Raw genomic sequence first — 27,596 nt, forward strand, 5'->3', positions numbered from 1 at the left:
CTTCTAATGTGTCCCAAACCTGACGGCTCTCTTGCTATTATCCTTTCTGTTGATATTCATCTGATACAAAAACTGCACGACAAATGTAATTCTTAGAAGTGAAATAATTTTACAGACCTTTGCACTTCTAACATAAAAAACATCCTAGGCACTTCCTGGTTTTGGTGTCTTCTCCAACAGATGGGTGTTGACACAGCTTCATGATGTGCCCAAGAATCTTGAACATTGCAGGAAAACTAAAAAGCTCTAGTGAAGAAAAGCAAGCCGTTAGTGTTGATGGGGAATTAGCAGAGTAAAGGAAAACCTGTCCACTGGATCAGAGTGCACTTTGCTCTGCATTTCTGCATTTTTTTTATTGCTCTCTCTCCTCCTTTCTTTTTTTTTAAACATGGAGCTTTATCATTGCCCTTGCCTTTTCTTCTTAACAGTAAATATATTCTTTCCTGAAAGCCTTTTGTGTCCAGATGTACAGCATGTAATTTGGGAAGTAATCAAATTGTTTCTATCTTAAGTGTGCAGTAGGTAATGAATGATGTTTAGTTTGCTGTGACAGCCCTTCCTCTTATTTCACGATTGTACGAATGTCTCTGTTATCCAAACTGACTTTCAGATCCAACACAACTCGAAGGAGAGGATATTTCAAATGATTCCAAAAGAATAGGATGCCCTAATCTTAAGTTTTCTGAAGTAGTATTCAGCTCCTTTTTAGCTGTGAAACTCCTCATTGAAAGATTGACTCACTGAACACTGGTGAATCTTGAAAGTCAGTCCAAAAGAAAGCGTTTATGCCAAAACATTTACCTTACTTCCAGTAGAGTATGTTAATTTTCAAGAAGAAGGCATAACACCCCACTATAATTTGTTATTGAGACATAATGTTTCTGCTTGAAGATCAGTCAGTAGGTTAACAAAATTTATTACGAAAGCTCAATATTGACATCTAGTCATCTAGCATCATAGAGGATGCTTTTTCTAAGGTTGTAATTCCTTCATGTATTTTCTAAGTTATGCTGTATTTCCATGTGCAGAATATTCGCAACTTTTCAAATAGGATCCAGAAAGTGGAAGTACAGATTTATGCTTTAAGAATGTTTTAGTTAGTAAAGTGATTTGGTATAGCGCAATTGTTGCAAATCTGCAACATTTCTAAAAAGAACTTTTCTTTTAACCTGTTAGAATCTTAGGAAATCCAGTCTTACACATTTACAGGAGAACTAGCAGAATAACGGTTCATTCCTGCTCTTATTGAGGATTTCCAAGTACAAGACTGCTTGTGAAAAAAAAGTGTCGGTGAGATGTAGGCAAGATTCCTGGAAGCAGTGGGCCACAATGGCAGTCTAGTGAATTGCAGGTGGGAGATTTTTCCTTATCCGCTGGGACTAAAAGAATCGAAGTATTAACATGAAAGGGAGACATACATTATGCCTTTACAACCTTGCTCCCTGAGTAATCATTAAGATGATATATAAAGAAATTGTAATTGTAACATCAATATGGCTGTAATTATTCTTTAATCCCAGAAACTCGCAGAATGAGTGTATTCTTATAAAAGAATCAAAATGAAAGCTGAGAAGCAAAACATGTTATTTTTTTCTCCACTTTCTGAACTAACTTTTCATGATGAAATATAATGCTGTCCCAACGTTATATGGGAATCTCATGCTTGCACTCATGCTGTCTTGCCAGAATGTGTCTCTCCATGAGTTTGTATTTTAGCATATCTGTCTTCCACTTGATGCTAAAAAGCTACCTTTTCTTTCTGCCTTCTAGCAGAAAAAGGAGAGGTAAGGTTGATCTAAGGAAAGCTGTGATTGTGCGAGGTTGGTTAGAACTACCAATTTCAATGTCTTCCTCACTGTAACATATTAGGAACCAGGCCAGCGTTTCTCCTTAGTACGTGCAGTGTGTCAGATACACAGCTTTCTGGTGCACAATTGCAATGTAATTAGTGAAAACGCCTTAGGAATTAATGGTGTCCCAATTTGACTGTATACCTGTGCGTGAGGGAGAGCCCTGGTTGTGAAGGAGCTGTTCTTTTGGGTTTTTAAACGTTGTCTGTATTTTCAGTGCTGATATTGCAAAAATAGTATATTTTTAATTTCTTCCTCTGTTCTACAAAAACGAAATCTCTGTTGGCACAAGCACTTACATTTGAAAATGTCTGTGTACTTGTTACGTGCTAGTCGTGCATATGTAAGCAAATTAATACTGGATCAACATTGAAATGGATCTAGCTGAATTTATTTCAATGTGTGGAGCTGCTTAGCATGCTTTTGGACTTCTCCATCCAGTAATTTTTAACATCCTAGAAAATCATAATCACTGCATGCATGCACAGTTTGCAGTCCCCCGGCTGCTGCTTCAGATAAGCTTCAGTTTATAAAAGGTACGAAAGAGGCATATTGAGGGCTCAAGATGAGATCACTGTATCATAGTTACAGATATTAATCTCATATATAACATGATGATACATATTTTTGACTGAATTCTGTGGTCCTTTCTTTGCAGCTGTAAGAAGTAGCTTTGAGACTATATAAGCATAACCTCTGTTAATCTCTGCCTAAGTCAATAGAGAGTTTGAAATAACAGGTCCAACTAGAGAGAGATACCATTCGTTTCAGAGGGTGTTAATTCATATAGTTAGTAATAACTTGATCAAGAACAATTATGAGAAATTTGTTGCTTCTCAAAGCTGAAGAGAGTGGAAAGGGATTATAAATTGAGCCATATACGATGATTTTCAGTTCATGTGTATTTTCTGAAATAGCTCAGATGTTTGCTCTCTTTTTCCAATATAGACCTCTCTATTTCCTGTCTAATAGCTTCTTTACAGTTCAGTAAACTTTGTATCAGGCCAGACTGTAATTTCCAGATTTTAACTTCTCAGAAAAATTGAGCATGGAAATACCACTTTTCATCTTCTTCCAACACATACATTTAGTTAAGTATAGACATACCTCATTCCTCCAGTTTCTATGCTTTGCTCAGAAGGAAAATATGAGAAAATCCAGCTTCAGCTCTAACATTCTCAGAAAAGTGTGAGCACTTTAAAACAGGTTTTTAAGGTGACTTCAGATTATCATTATTAAATATTACTGAAATAGGTATAGAAACCCATGAAGTAATAATTTGAAATATTTATTTTGGCAGTAACATACCAGATTTAGGGGAGGGAAGGGGGCTTAAATTTTGTGCTGATTTTAAGTAAATTCACCATTGCAGTCCTGAAGATAGACCCTCTAGATAGAACAAGGTAAGTCTGTTTATTGTGGCAAGTAACTCTTGTTGGTATTCATTTAAGCTCTTCGTTGTTATTCCTGACTTTAAATGTCTATCTACAACTTTTTAAGTGGTAGGCAGTAAAAAATAAATCTGGGGAATATGGGATTCTATCAAAAAGAAACCAACAGAAAATGAGAACGCTGTTTTTACCTTACTGTTAAGTGCCTATGCCATAAAAAGACTGCAAGGATTAGCTTGAATTCTTGCAATTAGTTGAATTAGTCTTGCCTGCACCAGTGATTTGAGAGTATGTAGTGTTCCTGTAACATATGAGGAAATCTGAAGAGGAGTGTGAAGGTTCTTTATTTTGATGGATGATGTAAAGTGGGCTGAAGATACTTCTGTACAATTCCTAGGTGATCCATGTTGGAACTGCAGCTTTCATTACAGTTAACTGTGATTTCTACTGATGCTAACATATTAGCAGTCAACGGAGACAAGGAATCACTGATTTACATGGTCATAACAAATGTTCCGGTGTTTTCATAAACAAAAGTGGGTTTACTCTAATGTTAACTGTTGTGAGGCTGCAGGATGTTTTTCAGTAACGGAGTCCTTAATTTGGTAATTCTCATAAATGTCACATTTGCTTGAGTAAAACAGGAAGAAGAGGGGGAGGTAAGCTTCCATTTAGTATTTAGTTTTGCATTCTGAAGACGAGAGACAAAACATCCTTCTAGGGAAAAAAGGTATATCTTTATCATCTTTTCTGTATAGGGCCAGCTTTTCCCTGTCATTTAAAAGCTTTAGTCTTTAGGTATACACTATATTGCATATGCCATAATACTCATAATTGGATGATAATATTCTTTCTGATATTTCAGTAATTTATATATGTTCACACAAGTTATGAAAAAAGTCATAGTTTGCCACTTCAATAAACAATTCTAATTTTCCAGAAAACTTACTTGTTCTCTTTGGAGTTGTGCATTTTTCTGAAGATATAAATTCCATGAAGGGTACTACTGTTATGCTAATTTGTATTCCAGGTAACCATTTCCTGAACAAGCTAGCTGGAATAATATTGGTTGAATTATTGAACTTATTGGCACAGCCCTAGCTTTAACTGTATTTCCAAACGTTCCATGGTCTCACTGTTTGTTCTCATGCATGTTAACATTTAAAACTGTGTTCTGATGGTCTAACTCATTTATATTACATTCTGTACTGGATATTATGTGTGTGTGTTTTTAACACTCTAGTACTGGAAAAAACATTTTTGTTGTACTTAAGAAAACAAGGCTCTGGACTTTCCTGGCTTTTAAAGTCACGTAATTAGGATGTAGTAGTAAATAAATATTGTCTCTGTATGTAAATTTTAGTGCATGTTACATATACTTTTTTCCTACAGACATTGATGATGCTCAAATTCTTCCACGTCCACCTCGAGTCAGACATTTTTCACAGAGTGAAGATGCTCCCAGTGAAGTTTTTGGTGCATTAAATGAGGAACAGCCACTGCCACGAAGCAGCAGCACCTCTGACATCCTGGAACCATTCGCAGTTGAACGAGCCAAAGGTGCAGTTCCTGTCATTGACAGTTCATCCCATCATGCTCCAAGCTTACAGAGTTCCACTGAGACCTCTTCAATGCATAGATCCACTGAAAGCCATATCACTGATACAAATAGCAGAGAGTCCTCCTTGGAAGTTGGGGATAGTATTTATGACCATCTTTGTCATTTAATAGGGCCGGTAGAATTTGCAAACACAGCCTTTGAACAAAGCCAGTATGTTGACCTTGAAGGTGAAGATGATCTCCTTTCCTCTCTGAGAGAATATCTTAAAGAAAAAGAAGAACTTTGCGGTAACTTTGAGATAGATAAATGTGAGGCTTCTGCTCACGAAGTTGATACATCAGTAAATAGGAATGATAGATTACCACTGGATGGATTAGAAAATAGATACCAGACCGGTCAATGCACGAATAGCATCACTGTTGCAGAAAGAGCCGATAACAGAGAGCTGCACCTAGAACAAAACCAAAGTGGCTTTATAAGCAATATTGCACCTACTCAAGTAGACGTTTTTACAAGAAATCAAGCGCTTGATAAAGCCAGACAGTTAAATATCGATAAACAGTATGAAAGCACGTTTGATCATGGGTCAAGTAGTCCTAACAGCAAAGAAGGGAAGAGATATCTGTACAGGCAAGCAGCCACTGAAGCTGATGTAGATTTAGCTGTGCAAGCAGCAGTAGCTGAGAAGCATAAAAGTGCCCAGTTTAATGAAAAAGTAACCAACTCACGTGTTATGCATGCAAAGAAAATTCTTCCTAAAGCACAAGTTAACCCTCAAATGCCTCACATCACAGGCACAAGCAAATCATCACCAACTAAAAGGAGTCTGTCTGAAACCGTAACTCATAGGGCCAAAATCATGAAAATAACGACTAAAAAAAGAAATAGTGTTCATGTTACTTTTAGGCCATCTACAGAATCTGTTCAATTTTACAATCCTCTTGAGAGCAAAGAGGCTGCTTGGAAAGCAAGACTTCGTAAACTCAGTGGCTTCAGTAGTAGCGGTAGTGGTAGCAGCAACAGCAGTACCAGTGCAAGCACCAGCTCATCAGCTGTCACAGAGCTGGTTAGACCTGGAATCTATAGACCTCTAGATGCAATCAATGCTGCTTCAGCTGGCAGCAAGCAAATTAAGGAATCTACAGAAACTCAAGCAGCCATGTTGCAAAAAGAAGGTATTGCAGTTAATCAGTTCCATAATCGTAGTGCCTTTAGAGCAGCAGGTCAGGAGTCAGCACAACAGCAGGGCTCCCTGGGTGGTGTTTATAAAACTGTTGTACATGCTCTTTCGAAGCCGAAGGCAAATGTTTCCCCACAGAGGCAGAACAGAATGCCAGCAGAGGCTCCACTGAGGGATCTGTACAGTCATGTAATGGGCTATTTTGGAAGGAAAGCTGCAGGTGAGCACTAACAGTGTGCAGAGCGCAAAAGGAGAAAGGCAGCACCAGTTTGGCTTAATGCAACTGAAGCAAGCTCTGATAAGCAATCAAAAGGCTTTGGGATGATCACTGCTTTCCCTATTTGGTTATGCATGCGCCTACGGCCAGCTGATTTTTCTCCCAGCATAAGTTACTTTTATATACTTTAAATTACTAATTTCCCTTTTCAAGATATTTAGTTGAACCTCTTTGCTGCTGAAGACCATCAGGTTAGGGAAGAGGAAGAGACAGTAAATGACCTAATAAAGGATTAAGCCTTGAGAGTTTTGAATTTTCATCTACCATGCAGAGCCTTAAAATTCAGCCTACTGAAGTAATTGGCATACGCATCTTTTGTCGGAATGTGCTGTTCCACTCTGAGTGTAGTTTGTTTGTCAGAAGGACCTGGCTCTCGACCAGCTAGGTTGAACTAATTGTATTTCTGGTTCATTTAGTGTGTTTTCTTCTTCCTCCTCTTCCTCCTTTTCCTCCTCCAAAACAAAAAAGCCCCGCAAATTTACATTTGGAGGTCAGTTTAGATAACTTTTCAAAAATAGTCTTAAACAGAAATCTATTACTGGAATGATTTCATTACGCCAGTTCTCTGTGAGTCTAATCATAAGGTTTTGTTTGAGTCTTTTTCAAAACATGCTATAGGCCTTTCTGTATTCGTTCATCAAAATGGATGCAGTTACATCTTGGCAACATCTTTCATTGCTTTCTTTTTTCTTGGAATTGTGGATGTTCATGAAGGTCTCATGATAGTCCTTCTCCTGCTAACTATGAGACCTCTGTGGACTGATCAAAAAACAAGGCTGTTGCTCTCATGTCTTAGCTCACATCTTAAATAACCTTAAATGAACAATAAATTAACTTTCAGCAGTAATGTAGGTTTTCTTTTTTCCCATTGTTATGCTGGCATGATTAACAGGATTCTGTAATGCATCCTGCATCGAGATGTTAATGCCACCTGAGGGCAGCCTGTAAGCATAGCACCACGAGAGTGTGACTGTCATGGGTCTCAAAAAAGCGATTTGCTTCTCTGCAAAATCTAGACTTCTGAAGAAGAGATATCTAGAAAGCACTAATTTCAGAAGCACATTTTATTTGAAATCTGTAACATTTAACAGAGCTTCAATATTAGAATAAACTACACTGTGGTCTCATGAGAGATGACACTAAGGGAAAAATTCTTATAGAGAAAACTTGAACTGGATTAACTTGAAGACTTTAAAGGCAAAGATCATTAAGTCAGGTGTAACAGCCACAGTTAAATATGAACAGTATAGTTATAGCAAAAATACAACACTGATAAATGAGTGAGTTTGAATTTTCATTCCATGTACTAGCATGTAATGTTATGACAGATTTTCTTTGCACTATTTATACTAACTGTATACGGTGCCACAATGACATTTGTCATTAGTACATATTACATACTTTTTCCACTACATTGCTCTTCAGTAGGAATGCAATGAAGCAGGAGCCTGTAGGAATCATACAAAATTTTTAGGATTTATTACTTTTTTTTTGTGATATGGAGGAAGAATATATGCTGTATTCTTAAAGCAAGCATTAACAACTTTGAGTAGTGCTTCCCTTATAAGCTTCTTGCTCTTAAAGGTGGTACTGGAAATCGACTAACCCCTGCTTAGTGGGAAGAAGAAGCCGTACTAATTCTTAAAGGAGAATCTGCTTTAAAAGAGGGAAATTCTTAAAACGCATGTTTGGCAATTTTGATTTTTTTAACTTCTGTTAATTAGCAGGGGTTTTTTTTTCATGTTTTACCTTTTGTTTTGAAAATGTCTTGATGTGTTCTTTACTATATACAGTTGTTCATTTGCTTTTAGCTAATAGAGAGGACATGAGTCAAAAGCTGCACGCTATTGATAGTGATATTGGCAGTAGCAATACAAATGTTCCTGACCTCATGGATGAATTTATAGCTGAAAGACTCCGCAGTGGTAGTGCACTGGTAAGCCTTTAAACTTCCTACATTTCAATATGTAAGTCTGCATACATGCATGAACTCGTCAGTGACGTTACAAATCAGTTCACTAAAACATATTTCTCTGGATTTTATGAATCAGAAAGAATTAAGAATATCACTTAATTATTCCTTGCCTTTGACATAGATTCATACCATTTTATGCCATTTGTGTTTTCATATCTATTAAATCTTCACTGTAGAAGCAGTGCAGAAGTAACTGTCAGATGAATAGTCTCATTGAATTAAATGGCCTTATTTGCACATGAAAAGATCTTTGTACACAGACACTTTCAGAATAATAGTTCATATGTAAATTTGCAGTCCTCTGTTTAGTTAGGTACCATGCTGTAGTATGGTACTGTTCTCTCTACAGGTTTAGTCAGTGCAACAGACTACAAAACTACAGCAGTATATGTTTTTTCTTATTTTTTTTATTTCACTTACAAATGTTGAATAATTTCTTGTAAGTAGTTCTCTGCTAATTGAACAAACTTTTCATATGTGTTCTTCCTACACTTTTCCAGAAGTGTCATGTTGTTTGGAATGTCATTCATAATGAGAAATTTTAATCAATTTTAAGTCAAGAATTTCTGGTTACTGTTGAATGCTTACAGAAAGAGACAACTGATTTGAAGAGATAGGTGTTTTATTAACTAGCAATGAAAGGGGAGATATTAAGAAAATAAAGTTGCAGATGAAGAACAGATTGGGTAACAATTTAAATGTAGAGTTTCAAAGCTGTTCAGTTCTTTTTTCTGCTTAGAATTTTTTAAGTTTTTTTTTTTTAAGAAGGTCATTTTAAGACATGCTCCTGTAGAAAGTTGTTAACAGGTAGTTTAGTTGTTGCTAATAAGGGCCAGAAGAAGATTCTTCAAAGTGTTTAGAAAAAATTGTTTATTTATCATTATCTGTTATAAATGGCAAGAGAGGACCTATAGAGTTTGTCCAAATGTATGCTTTTTTCTCTTTTGTATTGAAGTCATACTTATGAAACTTGATTGTCCGTGCAAAGTGTTCGTGTTAGTAAGTCTTGAGTTACAAGATGAAAATGCTAACTCGAAGGCTATTAAAAAAAAAAGTTGACTTAGTCTGCAAATTAATAAAACACATCATCACAGCTGGCCACAGAAGAAGAGAGAAAGACAGTGACTACTATTTGTTTTCACATAGATGGGCAAGAATATTACAGAATCACAGAATGATAGGGGTTGGAAGGGACCTGGAGATCATCTAGTCCAGCCCTCCTGCCAGAGCAGGTTCACCTAGAGCAGATTGCACAGGAATGCGGCCAGGAGAGCTTTGAATATCTCCAGGGAAGGATACTGCACAACATCTCTGGGCAGCTTGTTCCAGTGCTCTGCCACCCTCACAGTAAAGAAGTTCCTCCTCATGTTTAGATGGAACTTGCTATGACCAAGTTTGTGCCCGTTACGTCTCGTCCTGTCACTGGGCACCACTGAAAAAAGACTGGCCCCATCCTACATTGATTATTAGTAGTTCAGACAAGAGAATTGCTACTTTCCTTAGGTAGCAAAAAACAGCCAAAATAAGTCTGAATAAATATTTTGAAACTGCCACTGATTTTGTAATCTAGCACACAAAAATAGATATGCCTTCTTAAAACAGAGTACCAACTTACTAAGATTAGTTTTAGGTTATTTTATATGTTGAATGCTAAAACCTTGTATCATTGTCAGTCTGAGTAAATCTCTAATTAGTAGTAGGGTAGTAAAAGAATAGAGAAGTGACAGGGACTAGTGTAAGAGTCATCTTCTGTCTCGTAATGCATAAAGCTTTCAAGCCGTTTCATAAAATGGCTTTTCTACTTTTATCTCTCATCCCTCTCAAGCAAACAGACCTGTTTGTGAAAAAAAAGGCTTAAAGAAAGACTCCAGGTGGAACACCACCTTATTTTTACATGAGCAAATCTGTATGCCTTATTTCTGCTCTATGCTGTCTTTGGTGTCCAAGTCAATACCAAGGGTTTGGGTTAATCATAAGAAAATGAATGCATGAGTTAGTAAATTTATTTGCTTGTGGTGTACATTATGTTTTTGCTTATAGCATGGTAGCCTGTAGGCCAGAAAACATGAAATTCCTTGACATTTTTTCCTACTTGTGTCTGGAACCAAGTTTAACAAGTTTTCTTTAGCAATTTGGACATAATCTGGAGATAATATACTTTTTTTACTGTTTTTCTTTCTCAAGTCTTACCTAATACGTGTGTAGCACATGCTAGTCTGAATCCTAGCCTTTTAAGGTATGTGCCCAAAAATTCATCGTGCAAATAAAATTTGTGTTTATGAAATTCTGTGACTGCATGGGTTCTTCAGTTACTGCTGCCTGTCGGAGGTTTTGGAAAGTCTTGGCTATGTATGTTGTATGGTAACAATTTCTGATTTAGGTATTTATGAACTATTTGTTACATTCTGACATTTGCAAATGTGGGATTGCTTTTTGCATTTTATATAAATAAGCCATCCAAGATTGTAAGATAATTTATGTCTCTTCAATGTTTAGAATGTGACAAGAAGAGGAAGCAGTCCTGGCAGCTTGGAAGTTCCTAAAGACCTTCCTGATATATTGAACAAACAGAACCAAATGCGTCCTATAGATGACCCAGGTGTGCCTTCTGAATGGACATCACCCGCCAGTGCGGGCAGCAGTGACCTCATCAGTTCAGATAGCCACTCTGACTCTTTCAGCGCGTTCCAGTATGATGGCCGCAAATTTGAAAGCAAGTATATTTTTCCAAAAGTAGTAGTATTTTTGATTGCTTGCTTGCAAATTTCTCTTTTCTTTTTTTTTTACAGTTATATGCCAGCAGTCTTCTGTAAAGAGAGCTTATTTTGTTTTCCCATTGAAATCATTAGCAAGTTAATGGAGCAAGCAGAGTTCTTGAGAGAGGCTATCATGTTTATCGTATACTAATCAAAACAGCACTGGAATACTACTGTGCAAAAAGCAGAACAACAGTGAACAGAAGTTAGAAAGCAGTATTGTCTTCTCCCTGGAGAGTATCCGTCTGTTTTGCACAAAATATAAAAATGAAAGATTACTTATTTTGGAAGTTATTTTAATTCTTTTGAAAACCTTTAGGTAAAATTTAAAGAAGGGCTTCTGATATTGTTACAGTGGTCTTTGTGTAGATATAAATTAATCAAGATACTAAGTGTCATATCATGGTAAAATGAGTGTGCTTTGTTTAATAACACAATGCCTTTCATTCATTTCATTTATCCATGCCTACTCTTGTTCAACAAAAGGGGTCATTATGGTTGCTAGGAATTGTGACTTCATGTATTATGAAAGAGAGAAATAATGTTTATATGGTAGAATTTATTGAAGAAATTACAATTTTTAGATATGTAGATGTTATGCAACTAAGTGACGTTATTTAAACCTACGTTTCAGCATGACATTTTGTTTTTAGTGTTCAAAAAGCCATTTGTTAGAATATAATTTGCTATAGTATTTTTAGTTTGAAGTTAGTCCTTTAACAATCAACTTGGATATTTCTTCCAGCTTGCAAATTTTGCAAATAAATTCATTAATGTATGTTTCCATTGTTTTTACTTTATTCTCATGTAGGTGCACTTACAGCAACTAAGCAGAATACAGGACATGCAGTAGGAATGTCTCCTCCAGAAGTACAGCCAGTTTTGTGACAGAAATGAGAATATTCATAATAGTCAATTACTTTCTGCTGTTAAATGTTACGTAAATTTTGCAACAGTGTGTTAGTAGCATAGGAGGTGCACATACAAGTTTTACATGGAGGATTTTGGAGGTGCTGGGCTTTTTTTTGTATTAGTGGTACTTTTAGGTTGTAAGTTAATACAGGGCTTTCCTCATACAGATTTCAGCTTTGGCACCGAGGCAGGGACACCAGCTTCCACTGACGTTGATGCAATTTCAGGACAGCAACAGAGTGCTGAGGAGCAAGAAGTGGCCAGTCTGACTACACTCCACATAGATTCGGAAACAAGTAGTCTCAATCAGCAACCATTGTCTGCAGAAGCTGCAACTATTACCGGTAAAGTAGTTACAAAAAAACCTTAAAAACGCATTTATGTCAGAAATTTTCTTCCCGTCCTGAAGAATGCAAGTTCCAGCTTCTGCAATGAATCTGTATTCTATATAAGATGATTCTTGGATTTCAATTATTTTTGATTGCTATTGAAAAATAATGTGTGAAATAACATAAGTGGAAAACCTTTGTCTGACTTAGTTACCCACATGATCCTTGGCTTGGTGCTAAATGTATTTTAAACCCTCCATGAGAAAATCTGTAGTATTACCAGGGAGAAAACTCTTACCACATAATGTATGCTAGATCTCTTACAAGTGTCCTTCTATTCCTGGTAGTGAAATAGCTAATTTTCAGGAAGGGTTTTTTCCTTGGAAGGCTTTGGCAGTGCTTTTTCAAACCAGTGTATCACACTGAAGTACCTTGGGATTCTTTTATATACATCTATCTTAACCTCTCTCTATATTGTCTGTTGTGTAACTGAGAGCTTTTAATATGCAAAATGTTAGTTACTGTGCCATGTAAGATCAGTTTCCATATGTGTAAATTAAGAGTTCTTTTTCTTTTAGTACTTTCCCTGTTGTTTTCACGAAAAAGTAAGCCTGTTAGGAAGCAGTGTTTCACAGCCTCAGTTGGTGAGCTTGAGGCTCCACCCGTTTACTTTGCAACTGTTTCTTGAGAAAGAGAGAATGACAATTAGATTAGCAACCACCAAGTGATGCAGTTAACCCAAATTGAATGGGCTCCTTTCTGAAAGAAAGAATCTCCCTCTCTGAGGAGTATTTGGAAGAACAGTCTCTTGCCAGATTTTGTAAATGAGAAGTAAAGATGTACATAGTCATTCTCATACTCCTTGTTCCATAACAGTTATGCACTACCATTCCTGTTACAACCCTGAGAACAAGTACCTATTTATCTGTGAACCTACGTACAGTGTCTTGTTCTCTGTGAGAAATCAAACTCTGCATTTTCAGAGATATTGAAAGACATCTTTACTTCCCCTGCCACAATTTTCACTTTCTAAAATTGCCTTTCTGCTGAAAGAAGCATGGTATTAGCTTTCTTGGACATTGTTGTTCAGCTTGTTCAACAATGTTCAGCTTGACTTTTGTTCTCTTCATTTTTCTCTTTGCTGTGTGCTTGTTGAAAGTCCTCACAGAAAATCTGTACTTCTTCTGTTTGTTTGTTTTTGTATGATAATAATTTCATTACTGTTTGGTATTTTTGTCCAAGTTTGCAATATAATTGAATTGATAAGATTGCAGTTAATGACTGAGTTGTCCATTGAGAGATTCTGTGGCTGTCTCTTCTTGTTGTTTGGACCACTGTTTTAGAGAGGCAGCTCTTGTGTGTCACATGCATTTAGCTGGGTTTCCTGAGGAAGCAAGATTTGTGCAATTACACTGTCCGTCTCTGTCTGGCTGTTCCACGCCCCCAACAATGTTGGAGCCCATTGTCTAATTTCTGCTAAATTGCCATGTAAGAAGAAAACAGAAAGACATTATTTTCTTTGAAATTTTATGAAAGACAGGCAGCTATCTAGTGAAAATTGCATGTATGCAGAGTCCCGTGACAGGGAGGCTGCAACGTGAATTCACTATACTAGATCTCAGCAAATCCATGCAGAAACTCAACCTCAAAACACGCTCGTAAGAAATGAATTTTTGGTGCTTCTACTGCTCAGAAAACAATTTGTTTCTAAATAGTTCTGCTTCGAAGGTTTTTGTAAGGAAAATTTCTTCTTGGCATATAGGCATTATTTCATATTCTTAGCAAATGATTGAGTTTACTATTGATTGCTGTTTACGAGTCCTAGAACAAGTTGCACCCATGGTATTCTCTGTCAAATTTGGATCCATGTGTGCTGGAGTATCTTTTAGTGCTTCTTAGAAGAATCCAGTAGTTCAGCAAATTTTCCATAATTATTTCTGGCCATTCTCTTCCATCATATGAAGGTCTCTTTCCCTCCCTCCCTCCCCTGCCTGCTCTTTCTCTCCCTCTCCTTCCCTCTCTGTCCCTCTCTATCCCCCTCTCCCCAGCTTTCTCTCTACCCCCCAACCACTCTTTCTCACTCTTGATCTACTTTCATCCATCCCCACTTAATGAGCAGAATGGAAGAGAAGTAGGAAAAGATGTATTTTAACCTCTTTTAAGTGTTTGTTTTACCATCTTTTAAGTGTGTATTTTACATTATCTTTGTGAGCATGTGGCAAACAAGTGATCAGTAGTGAGAGGAGAGTATCATTACCTGTTGAGTGAAACAGTAATCTGTGTGTGAAGCAGTAGTGTCCGTCCCTCCTGCATAGAGGTGTTGATTTAAATTGACGGTAAAAGCTTCATTGCCTTTGCCATTTAAAGCAGATAGAGACCTTTGCAGTTTAACAATGTAATTGAGTTTGTTTACCATGATTTCTGTTCTGATAACACTGACATTTTCTGTCAAGTTCTTAAATAATTTGTTCTCTTCACAAGAAAAAACACTTCGCAGCCAATAATTTGGGAAAATCACTGTTTTAAAAGACTCACTTTTTCATTGCTGTCCCTAAAGTTCAGTTTATCTGTAATACTGAACTTCACAGATAATATTTTTGGGTCCCAGTTACATTTATCTAAGAGTTAAAATAGGTTTGAATTCTTCCATTTTAACATGTGCTGATGCATAGGGAAGTATGTGGTGTATATCTGTTCTCTTTTTTTCTGCCATCTGACTGTTCTGGCCAAACTCAGCTTTTTATAAGGATCTTTAGGCAAAGTCAGGAAGTGAAACTAAGGTAGTGCAGAAGAAAAATACAAGTACCTACTCCCTCTCCACAGATCTCTCAGTAGAGAGCAAATAGTTGCTTAGAGAGGTTGCTCAGTGCTGATCATGGAAAAATGCCTTTGCAGCACTGCCATTCAAACACTTGTATTTTCCTGTCTTAAAGGAAGTAACATTCCTCTAACTATACAGAACTTTCCCTCCATATGGATTTTCTCAGCCCAATCAGCAGATAAACATTGAAGATTGTCAGTTACTGGTTTGAGCTTTTATATTTTGTAAATTAACTTGCATGCATCCATAAACCTGGAAAAGCAGATGTTGGAGGAAAATTTCTGCCTAAACACTTTGCTGGAGAGAAATTTAGGTGAGGGAATGTGGAGAGAAATTCGACTGGTTCAGAACACTGAAAGTGCTGCAGAACAAACACATTTAAAATTATTTGGACCTAAAATAGGCCTCTGTTAATTTACCTCTCAGCTTTCCTGCATGCAATGTGTTTTCTTTCAGACCACCATTTACAGGGAGATCTGCTTACAGTTTTTGTATCTTGTCTTGGCCCAATTTGATATATAAAAGTAGCTCAGTTTTCTTTTAATGCTATGTTTAGACAACATTTCAGTAGCTCAAGAAAATAGAAAAGGCTTTTAAGGTAACTGTTAAAAATTGCATTTGCAGGCTCTGAAAGTGCTTCTCCAATCCAATCTGCTCTTGGATCCCGATCACAGACACCCTCTCCTGCCACTCTTCATGCAGATCATATTGAGCAGAAGGATCTGCAGCTGGATGAGAAGCTCCACCACTCTGTTTTACAGACGCCAGATGACCTAGGCAATATCTGGAATAGAAAATACAAACCTGTTCTTTCTTTCTTTCGAATGCAATATAGTGAAGTAGCTAGTATCACATTAGTTGTAAACAATCCTGTACGAGGCTATTTCATCTGCACTTTTAAAAATACTTAGTTACAGTGATTTCCTTTAAAAGCAAACAAAAACCTTCTGCATTTTATCTTGCATTTTATTGGAATTACTAGCAGTGGATTAATGGTCCACACATTTGTAATTATTCTTTTTGATGCTTAGAGTCGTGGCAGCTTAATCTAGTATGTGGCCCTGCCGTGGACTGTTTTATTATTGATGTAGAAATAATAAGACATAAATTTGAAGTAGTGTTATAATTTCTTCTTGGAAGTTTGATTCTCTTCCCTTTCATATTTAAACAAATTTATAATTCCTTCAACTATCTTAGCTACTGAATTCTAGGATACATTCACTTTGTAAATACGAAGTTCCCATTTCTCCCGTATTTGGTCTCAAGGAAACAGAAGAGTGTCTGATGTATATTTCAGACCCTTTTCCTTTCAGTAGCCTACTGATGGACAGAAATATCATTTTGCTTTGTACTTTGAAATCTACAGCCTAGAAACCATTAGTGTCTCTACCACAGTGGTCCAGATCTTCAAAACAAGAGGCTATGTGATTAGGCTGACTTCAGATTTAATTCTGATTTTGTATGCCTGTGGGAGATGCGAGATTTTCAGAAGATCTCAGCAAATTCTGGTGCTGAGGTGTTTTGAAAATCCATCTGAGAGGGGCAGAAACCAGCTTCTGGATGTCTGCTGCTTTACAACTGTGGCTCATTAGCTAGTTTAGGTAGTTAAGTGTGAGCTGAGTAGGCTTTAGCCATTGTAATCTATCAAAGTTTTCTTTGTATGGGCAAACTAGATTAATCATCTTCCACCTAAAAAGGAACGTTCATTTTTATAACACTGATGTGTAGAGAGAGCTAGGTGAGAGTTAGACTGTGGTGCTAGGTTGCTGAATGTTGCCTCTCCACTCATACAAATTTACTGCTTAAAGAACAGTAGCCAGAGACAAGTTTACTCTCACCTTTCTCTTCAATTTGCAATAAAATAAATTCCTACTAGATTCTAAGGAAAATCGTCTTTCTCTTTTATTGGGAAAAATGTAAAGTTGAAGTGTAATTTTACTCGGAAGCAGGCAAGTGGCGTTCTGGAGATTCATTACCTGCAAAGAACGTAAGACAGCCTTACTAGCTCCATCAGATCCATATTGGGGCTTCAGTAGTGACTTTAAATGTTATTTATGGAAAGAATGTAAGAAACAGGATAATTCTTCCTCTACAGAGTTTGCTAATAGACATGTAGTTAAACATATCCAGCATTGAGGTGGCTGAATGGGTAAGAAATATCTTACTCTGAAAGCCTGATCTTTTTTTTCCTTTTGGTTTTAAGAAAACTATGTATGTAATAGTTATATCAGAACTTTTCTTTTTCTGGAGAAGTAGGTCTCACTGTACTTTTTTTCTTCCATTACAGAAACTAGTGAATTCCCCTCAGAATGTTGCAGCGTCATGGCTGGGGGAACGCTTACAGGATGGCACGCAGATGTTGCTACTGTGATGTGGAGGCGAATGTTAGGAATTTTGGGAGATGTCAATAGTATCATGGATCCAGAGATTCATGCCCAGGTTTTTGATTACCTATGTGAACTGTGGCAAAATCTGGCCAAGGTAAAAGAACTGAATCTCTTCTCCCACCTGACCTGATAGGGCAAGATTTTCAGAAGGAAAAAACTACCACCTTATATATTTCCCTTTATTTATCTTTTTGTTTCGTTTTTAATAACTGCAGATAAGAGACAATCTTGGTATTTCAACAGATAACCTAACTTCACCATCTCCACCAGTTTTAATTCCACCACTGAGAATTCTAACACCATGGCTGTTCAAGGTAAATTTGAGCACTAGGCGGTGAAACAGAATTAGAAGTTCATGTAGGTGTAGAAGAGTGTTTAATGTAAGTTTTAATTTACAAATAATAAATATTGTTCTAAAACTGTAGGCAACAATGCTGACCGATAAATACAAACAAGGAAAGCTACATGCTTATAAACTCATTTGTAAGACAATGAAGCGAAGACAAGATGTTTCTCCAAACAGGGATTTTTTAACTCATTTCTACAATATAATGCACTGTGGACTTCTTCATGTTGATCAAGTAAGTTTAATTACAAAATTCAGGTGAATATAAATATTATAACTAAAAATAAAATTGTTTTATCAAAAATAGTGAATGGATTTTCAACTGAGTAATTTAACTTTGTCTTTGGAAATAGTTATGTGACTGATACTTTATCTAAACTTTGATAAATGGCCCTCTTGTTCTTGGTTGTTATCAGAAATGCTTTTTTGTGGTCCATTTCAAGCAAATACAAGGGCAGAAAAGGCACTCTTATTTTTTACTGATTGTATGTTACAGATTGAAGAATGCAAGAAAGAGAAGGAAGCAGATCTCTCTAAGGTCTACTGTTCTTACTTGCTCCTTGATGCAGCAGTTTAGTGGGAAAGTAAATTGTGCTCACTACACTGGAGTAGTTTATTTCTACACCAAGTATAGGAACCAGCAAACGGAGACATACTGAGTGTATCTCATCAGTGGGAGTAGATCTTTTTCATAGGTTTTAATATGAACAAGTCTGAAAATATTGTATGGCTTAAACACTCTTTTTAAAGCCTTGCATCAGAAGTGTGAAAAAGTTGGTTTTGTGAACTTTTTTGAGGAGCAGTTAGAGGCATAGGGAGATCAAAGGTTCAAATAACCCTCTTTTCATTAACTGGGCAAAACAGAACTAGTCCAAAATTATTCCACAGATGGCTATGGATAGGACAGATCTCCAGTTTCTGTCCTCTAACAACCAGTTTACACTGCTTTTCTTGCTGGATCGCAAATCTTCCTATAACATACTGCCATTTAGTTGGACATCACTACTATTGAAGAATTATTCAAAAGAGAAAAAGGGTTATTTTTTTGCCTATCTGTGAACTTGGGATGTTTTTTAATTATTAAAACATTTTATATTTTTCCCAATACTTTTGAAGAAATAGCATCATGTACATTAATTTTAAAAACTGCCTCACTAAGTCTACAAGAACGTAACATGCTGTGTTGAATAACTATATACCAGAAATGTTACAATACACTTTATTATAATTATTTCTTTATATTTCAATTACATATGGATATATGCAAGAGGCTTTTTTGGGGTTATAGTCAGGTGATACTTGTTGGAGAGGATTAAGCATGTTGTTAAGAAGATATAATAGCTGGTTATCTCACCATATCTTTTCTGTACATATTTCAATAAACAGTTAATCATTTGTAGAACTCTTAAAAGCTAAATATAAATGAATGTAACATGTGACCTGGTACCGACCTCATACAATAGTGTCCAAGGATAAATTATCTATAAGATATACCACAGTTTACTTATATTAATATGAGTATACTTAAGGAATTTATCTTATGCTACTCTTGGCTGAGTAATGAGTGTCTTAATTGCCACAATGAATTTGCTTTCTTGCGTTTTTATTTTCTAACTTTGGTAAATACCTGCCTTTTTTTCATTCATTGTTCAACTTGTTGATACTCTTCTTTTCCTTTTTTCCCTTTTCCTTCTGCAAGGATATTGTCAATACAATCATCAAACACTGCTCTCCTCAGTTCTTTTCACTCGGTTTGCCTGGTGCCACCATGCTTATTATGGATTTCATTGTAGCAGCAGGAAGAGTGGCTGCTTCTTCTTTCCTCAATGTAAGTATTCATCAGTTAATTCTCATTTATGTACAAGTGGAAAGGATTTGAGCAGTATTTTTCCTTGACTAGGGTGTTAACTTGACCCCAGAATTCAATGTAATGGTTAGCAAATACAGATACTGTCAGTGGTTTATTCTAGAACACTACACATGCAGGTCGTCTCCAGAAAGCATGTGAAGAATGCAAAAATTCCTGTTGAAGCAGAGAATCTAGAATCTTCTTTTACTTCAGAGTTCTTGGAATTGTGACTGCCATTTATCTGTGCTTTAAAATGTTTTAAAATAAATGTCCATTTTGACTTTGCCTTCATTTTAAAAGTGTATTTATTCTTTCGTATCTCTGCTATGCAATGACTTTGATGATTAGGCTTGAGAACTCAAATCTGCTAGTGTTTGCACTATTTGGATGTATTTCTGATACTGTTATGCAGGCAACTTCAGCCTTATATAGTAATACTGATATGATTACTTAGATGCTGTTGGCCTTGCATGACTGTACTCTCTCAAAGCTCCCCAAAACTCCCCCTCCAATTGTCTGTGAGTTTTGACCATTTCTCACGTCATTCCCCCTTTAACCAACTGTGAAATCCAGTGTCCCTCAAGGTACTATCTGAAGCCTCTGTCAGCTTCTTACACTGTTATCTGTCATGTCCAGCAATGCCTCATGTCATGTCCAGTAGTTTTCCACATCCTGTTCAATTAGCTGCACCTAAGACCTATGCCTAGTTAGTGGTACAATCATTTGTCTGTAGTCCTAACAATTCCTCTGCTTCCTTTTCACTATCTTGGAAAATGGCAACATGGGGTATGCATGAACAGCAGCAATCCATGGGGCTGTGGTCTCGGTTTGCTCAGCTCTACAGAATTTGCAGAAGAAGAAAGGAAATAGCTGTGTAGAGTTTCAGCCATTGTTCTCTTTTAAGGCAGCTAGAAATGTCAGCTTCCTGATTGCAGTAAGAATATATATTTCTCCCCACCTTTTTTTCTTTCAGGCACCAAGAGTTGAAGCACAAGTTCTTTTAGGATCTCTAGTCTGTTTTCCCAATTTATATCATGAACTACCAGCTCTTCACCCAAACATTCCTGACATTGCTGTGTCTCAGTTTACAGATGTTAAGGTAGGAATTTTAAGAATATTTGGATGGTATTCAGCTACCAAGTATGTGTTTAATATGATGTTGTTCCAGGAAATATTAACTGAAATTTAAAGTATAAAATTTTTCAGAAATAATTTCAAATAGATTATAAGGCTCAAGATCCTGTAAAAACTTGTCAAACTTTATACTATTAAACATACTTTATAATTGCTATTAACTTAATAATAAAGTGTTCTTATATGTTTGTAAAAGAAAATTATGTGTTAGCTCACCTTTTCAAGCCTACTTTCATTATGGCTATTTGCAGTCTCACACATTTAATCAGCTGAGAAGGAGAAGATTGAGAGGTTCAAGATACATTACATAATTTATTGAGAATTCACAACTAGTCAAATTTGCCTGCGTTCCTAGGGGCTTTAGAAAATCTCTATATATCAATATGTTCTTTTAGACAAAAATCAAAGATTAATGGAGACCTTACCCTCTCTGTCATAACACAGAGTTGGGTAGTGTGCCAGTATACTGAAACCAGGCAGAGCTCAGTTTGTGTGTTTAATTGCTGTTTGTGTGTCAGGTATGATTACTATGTCTAAGAAAGGCTCCCCGTAAGTTTCCAAACTGTTTCATTTTAGAGAGAGATGATGGCTTGGAAGCTGCTTTACACTTTCCTCTCTTTTGGGGACTGATTTTGAATTCCTTCTTTCTCATTTTTATTGCATAATGGCTATTTACTTGAGTTTTATGGAGAACAGCCTACAGCTTTACGGATGTTTCACTGCAGTTGAGTCAGAATTCTTCTTGACATCATTCTTAAGGCCCTGTAGTCACTTGTTCTGCAGCTACTTCCAAAGATTTTTTAAATCAATGTAATTTTGGAGGGGAAAAATTTGCTTGTTTAAACCTCAAAGTAATAGATACTTTCTGTAATACCCTTCAGGGCTATTCACAGAAGCTAGCTTTAGGGAGGGTTTTGGTTTTTTACCCTTGATATTTTATGGAAATGTATTGACAAGAATTGGATAAATGGTTAAGCAGCAGAAATTAGGACAGTAACCTGTGGGATATTCTTGGGGTAGCACAATAATGAGCATCTGGGGCAGACTAGAAGCTTGGAGTAGTGGTAAGCATACAATCCATCTGACCACAAACCTAGAGACTCAGCTAAGAAACATGCCTGTGTGTGCAAATGATAAAATTCTAATTTTCTGATGCTTCATGTCATGGAGTTATTGGTAAATCAGTGCATGTTTTCCTGTTTGTTTTAGGAACTCATAATTAAAACTGTGTTAAGTTCTGCAAGAGAGGAACCATCTGGTCCTGCACGGTAGGTCATACAAAAAGAGCTTCTAAATTAATAGATTCTTTTCTTTATTATACTGTTTTGAGTTAGATATATTGAAGAGCTTAAAGTAGAAGTTTGTATGTATTTTGTTCATGGTTTTCTTTACCACTATCACAACTGTGGTCTACCATGTGAATGTGAAATTTTTTGTAAATAGAGGTAATAACAGAACAGACTTTTTTTGTCAGACCAAATGCTGGTCTAGCCCAGTATCCTTCCTCTGATAGCAGCTGATAGAAAAGGGTGCTAATATGGGTAAGAATATAAGCTCTATGCTCTCCCAGCTTACCCTAGTATTCAGCTCAGGGATTTTCTGTACTAGAGAAGCATTTTTGAGTTTCATTATGGACAAGATTACTTATGAGGGACGTATAGTTATTTTTTATTAGACCACATGATTTAATTTGAAAACCAGAAATACTCCAAGGTACATGAGCCTTTCTTTACAAAAGGAAGCAGAAGATACTGAGCTAAGCATAAACTGGTAATGATTGCTCTGATGCTTAAACCTAAGCATCTTCATCAAATAGAGAACTTCAAAGAAGATAGTTACCAGTTTTCTTTTCTGTGTCTTTAATTTGCTTAGGATTTTGTTCCTCCTTACCCATCCCCTGAGGCTTTCAGTTATAGGGTCGTGTGTATGGGATTGGAACTGCAATCTGTAATGTCTACCAAGGAAGAGCATACTTGTGTGCCTTGTCTTGTATGGGTGGAGTGTCTATATATGCTCAACTAATAAATTGTTACTTAACAAATCCAGGCCTGAACCACAGGCCTGAAAAATGTTACTGGAAAGAGCAGTTCATTGAACCTTAAAATGTTTTACTGGAAAACAGAGCCGTTTTAATCAGCCCACTTACCTATTCTTCACTTGAGCTGGTAATCTGTCTCAACACAGGGGAAGGAAGGAATGTTCTCAGATAGTTTTAATCTCATTTTTCATGTTCTTTTACAAAACTGAGTTCTAAAAAGCCTAACACTCTCCACATTGCTTTTGAAAAACGCGATTAAAATCCATTTGGTTCAGAACATTATTATTGATCCTGTGGCACTGAAGCACACAGCATTAATGTCTTCAGTTCTGGCAGTGTGGCTGGGAAAAGGAAGGGAACATCCTGCATGTCCCCATATCCTGTCTGGGGTGGGTGAGGTATCCTGTGAGGGTGTGTATGTAGGAGCCAGAGGCACATGTGCGTGCCCAGCCTTTCAGAGAGCTGAGTTATGCTACCCCCAAAATGCAAAGTTGGATGACTGTGTGTAATAACATTAAATTAAGATTAAAAAGGAATAGATTCCTAATGTCTCTTTGGGTTGCCTGTGCCCCTCTCCTTCTGGGAGAGAGATGAGTATGTCTTCGTTGTGGGGATAATGATGTTCCCACTGCTCCTGAAGCTTGACTGCCTCACTCCTCGGTGGCAGTTTATCCACTGTCTCCTTTGGGAATAACCTCTCTGATACCATCTGCATCACAGCAGTACAGAGTTCACCTGGGTTACTATTAGTGGTCATATTTGGGATCGTGTGTTATGATTTTGGCATGTCAGCTCAGCCACTGGTGGAGGCTTAATTGTCTTTGCAGTTTTCTAGGAGAGAACTTAGGTTTCTTGGAACTTAGGTACATAGCTTTGTGTATCTCTAGCAAGTCTGAGTGCTGTTATTATAAATCTGTGTTCCTTATCTCTTCCACAGGGGGTCAATGTTTTGTGTTTCATTACATACTTGACCCAACTGAGCTTCAGGGAAGTCAGTTATCTGAAATACGTTCTGCTTTCAGATCTCCATCTATAAAGATTAATAACTGTATTAATGAAATTCCTGCTGCTGACAATCTGAGAAACAAGTGATAGGTTGACAAACGCAGTGTTCATGTCATCTGCTTGTGCTGTTAAGGCTGTGATTCTTTAATAACAACATTGTAGCTACAAAACTACACAGTTTTTCAGAGACTACTCTGAATAATGGTAGCAAAACTGGTGTTCTTGGTAGAAACCTCACGTACTCCTGGATATTTTGCACATCAGTATGTCATCAAATGTGGAATGGATCTCAGTAGCATGAAGAAAACCTTGAGTAGTAACACAGACTTAGAGCTGTCTGCTCTTCTGTGTACTAACGGTTTATCTTCTGAGTCAGCTTACACAAACTGTCTACATTTATTGTTAAATCTATGCTGTGTTCTTACTTTCTTTTGTTCAAAAAGGATTGAAACACATACTGTGGAAATAGCAGAAGTGTAGATTGGGAAGGGACCAGGAGTACTTCTGTATCCTCCGAGGCTGGAGTGTGTTTAAAACATTCCTGGCAGTAGCTTCCCTGAACGGTCCTCAATATTTTCTCAAAGAAGAAAGTTACAAAAATCTTAGATAGACTGTTCCAATAATTTTTACAGTCAGGTTGTTTTTATGACCAGTATATAGGAGAAATCTTTTCTGCTGGAAATTAAACTCCTCAGTGACTTCCTGCACATCAGAAGATTTCTTATAATTTCCTTCCTTAATTGTGATCTAGACTCAGTATGCCCTTCAACTTTTTCTCCATATGTAATATTCCCCAAAGCTGTTTATTATTTTTGTCGCTTTTTCCCTAGACTCCCTCAAACTTGTCTTTATTCTTAAATTGTATTAATCAAAATGTAATGGAGGCAGTCTTGCAATTGAGATTTCAGTGACAGCGTGCAAAACTGGGTGGTTTGACATCTTATTTACACTATCACATAGAATTCCAAGATGTATTTTTGCTACCTGTTAGCAGTTTCATGATTCTGCGTAGCCTTAAAATCCTTTTTCTACAGCACAGGCTTCATAGCCAGTTCTGTTTCTGTTTCTATTCTAGCATATGATTTTTCCTTCCCAGATGTAATGCTTGGCAGTTCCCATGACCAGCTTTTATCTTGTCGATTTTGGATGGCTCTCCAATTTTATCCTGAGGATTTTGAATTCTGAAGTTGTTTCCAAAATATTTGCAGCCTGTGTTCTGGAAGATAATTACTAATGATTCAGACACTGTTTAAGCTAGCTCCTTAACATTTCTGAACAAATTTCATCTATCTCTGCTGATTTGAACACATCTATCTAAATACTCTTTACCTTTACACTTCTTTTCCATTTCCTGATTTTAAATAAAGAAACAACAACAAAAGTAGAAGTATTTAATCACAATACGTATACTGTCTCTAGCACTCATTTACCCCTCCTCTATTCATCTTTGTTTATTGTCAATCTAAAAAAAATACAAATATCTATGAATGAATAACATTCCTCTCTCTTGTCTCTGTGTCCCAGAAGCTCTAAACAAATATGAGCAAACTCTCATGTTAGGAGGAGGAACTTCCCACCAGAATTTTTATTTTGTCTTACGAAAATATATATGAAATTCTCATACATTGATTTCAGGTAGTAGTTTAATCCAAAAAGCACATAGAGATGCAAGAGTTCTTGATGTCTTTTGGATTTTTCAGTTGCTCAGAAGGGTGCTTCCTGTGTCCTTTCCTGTGCCTTCACCAGGGTACTTGGGATTTCTTTCACATTTTTAAATAAGTTACAGCATTATAAAGGTTTTTGTGTAGCTCTTTTCAAAATACTACAAACATATTTATTAGATTTTAGCAAGACATAGAATGAATCGTAAAAATTGCACTTTCTTGTAGCACGTTTCTTAACAACTTGTCCTCCAACATTGTTTTGCAGATGTGTTGCTCTTTGCAGCCTTGGTATCTGGATCTGTGAGGAGCTAGTTCATGAATCACATCATCCTCAGATCAAGGAAGCATTGAATGTGATTTGTGTTTCTTTAAAGGTGAGAGACTAACACTTTTACAATGTATATTGCCTTTATGTGTAAAGATACTTTGACTTTTCAAGTCATGATCACATTTTAGCATCCTTACTTCACAGTCTCATTTTCAGTCCTTACAAAAGACTGAATTCAGTTTAACTGGTGAATCTCTGAACTCTGTGAAAAGAGATCTTTACCCTTATTTAAGTTTGGAGGAAATGGTGTGCTGGGAAATAAGATAGGGATCCACTATCTTAATATATATCATTAGCCACTTCACTCTAACCTCTACCCTTTGGAGCGTAGTTTATCCATCATCCCAGCTTTCATAAATAATCCTTGCAATTCAGGTTTCAGCAAAACCACTACTGGCTTTGTATGACTTTGTCCAGCTATACCCCTTACCACATCCTGGACTCAAACTTCCAGCAGAGTTTTCTGCATTTGTTTGTACCTAGATCTAGGAGGCTGTGGTGGATTAACCTTGGGTAAGGGCCAGATTCCCATCCGGCTGCTCACTCACTCCCCCTCCTCAACAGGACAGAGGGAGAAAAGAGAATGAAAACTCTTGTGGGTCAGGATGAAGACAGGGAGATTGCTTACCAGCTACCATCATGGGCAAAACAGATTTGACTTGGGGAAATTAAGTTCATTTATTGCTAGTAAAAATAATTTCATCAGTGAGAAACAAAGATAAAATTTAAAACACCACCTTTCCTTGCCCTCCCCCTTTCCCAGGCTCAACTTCACTCCTTTGTTCTCAACTCCTCTGCCTCCTCCTGCCCCCTCCCAGGTAGTGGAGAAGGGATGGGGAATGGGGAGTTACGGTCAGTCCATAACAGTACCTCTCTGCCATTCCTTCCTCCCTGTTCCAGTGTGGGTCCTTCCACTGGCTGCAGTCCTTCAGGATAAGCCTGCTCCAGTGTGGGCTGTCTGTGGACTGCAGTTCCCTCAGAAAATAGCCAATGCTGCAGGGTGGGGTACTCCACGGCTGCAGTGTGGATGTCTCCTCCGGCATGGTCTTTTCCATAGGCTGCAAGGGAATCTCTGCTTCAGCACCTGGAGCACCTCCTCCTTATCTGACCTTCGTGTTTGCCTGCTGTTTTTCATTCCTTTTCTTTTTTCCTTCTCTGCCTGTGTGGCGTTTTTGCCCTTTCTTAAATTTGTTTTCACAAAGGCACCGCACACTTGGCAGATGGGTTTAGCTGTGTCCTGTGGTGGGTCCGTTGCAGAGGTGGCTGGAACCTCCTGTATCTGGCATGGGGCAGCCCCTAGCTTCTTCTCACAGAGACCCCCCTCCTGTAGCCTCTCCATTACCAAAATCTTGCCATGTACATGTAGTACAGATCCATACAGAGAGTCTGGAGTACAGAAGTGTCGGAGTCTTTCCTTCTCCAGCATTTGTGTCTCCTGTCTAAGCTAGCCATGATTGCCGAGGGAAGTCACGTTCCTCAGTAACTGGCATCCTCGGTTCCTCAGCTCTGATTTAATAGCACTGTTAAAGCCTCCATGGTGCATTCTTCTGACACACTGCAAAAGGGAAAGGCCAGGGTAGAGAGGAAACTGGAAGGGATCCCAGTTTTGGGAGCCATCTGCCATCATATGCAAAAAGCCTGTCCCAAGCCAAGTTACTGCCTTGTGCTCTTTGGCTGCCAGAGTGAGCCGAGCATCCAGTGTAAGAGGGGGACAGGGAAGAAAGTGGGATGGTGACAAATATGAGGGCTAAGCAGAAGTTCCCCAAAGCTTCTCGTGCTTTTTGCTCACCTGC

General features: G+C 37.4%; 1 protein-coding gene across 5 annotated transcripts in view; it reads left to right on the plus strand.

Annotated features, from left to right (window-relative positions):
- Positions 1-27,596, plus strand: part of RALGAPA1 (Ral GTPase activating protein catalytic subunit alpha 1) — a 136,647-nt gene that overhangs the window by 46,300 nt on the left and 62,751 nt on the right. For 4 of the 5 annotated variants that reach the window (XM_059819665.1, XM_059819664.1, XM_059819668.1 and 1 more), the window contains 12 exons: positions 4,634-4,801; positions 8,071-8,195; positions 10,731-10,947; positions 12,070-12,246; positions 15,677-15,829; positions 17,340-17,533; positions 17,655-17,753; positions 17,865-18,020; positions 19,485-19,613; positions 20,608-20,733; positions 21,978-22,036; positions 25,741-25,849. In XM_059819665.1, coding sequence (XP_059675648.1) covers positions 4,634-4,801; positions 8,071-8,195; positions 10,731-10,947; positions 12,070-12,246; positions 15,677-15,829; positions 17,340-17,533; positions 17,655-17,753; positions 17,865-18,020; positions 19,485-19,613; positions 20,608-20,733; positions 21,978-22,036; positions 25,741-25,849 — 1,712 coding nt within the window. Of the gene's footprint in view, positions 1-4,633; positions 6,203-8,070; positions 8,196-10,730; positions 10,948-12,069; positions 12,247-15,676; positions 15,830-17,339; positions 17,534-17,654; positions 17,754-17,864; positions 18,021-19,484; positions 19,614-20,607; positions 20,734-21,977; positions 22,037-25,740; positions 25,850-27,596 lie in introns of all 5 variants that reach the window. The other variant, XM_059819663.1, reaches the window with a different exon arrangement.

Source organism: Gavia stellata, chromosome 7 (assembly GCF_030936135.1).
Source record: "Gavia stellata isolate bGavSte3 chromosome 7, bGavSte3.hap2, whole genome shotgun sequence".
Taxonomy (NCBI): domain Eukaryota; kingdom Metazoa; phylum Chordata; class Aves; order Gaviiformes; family Gaviidae; genus Gavia; species Gavia stellata.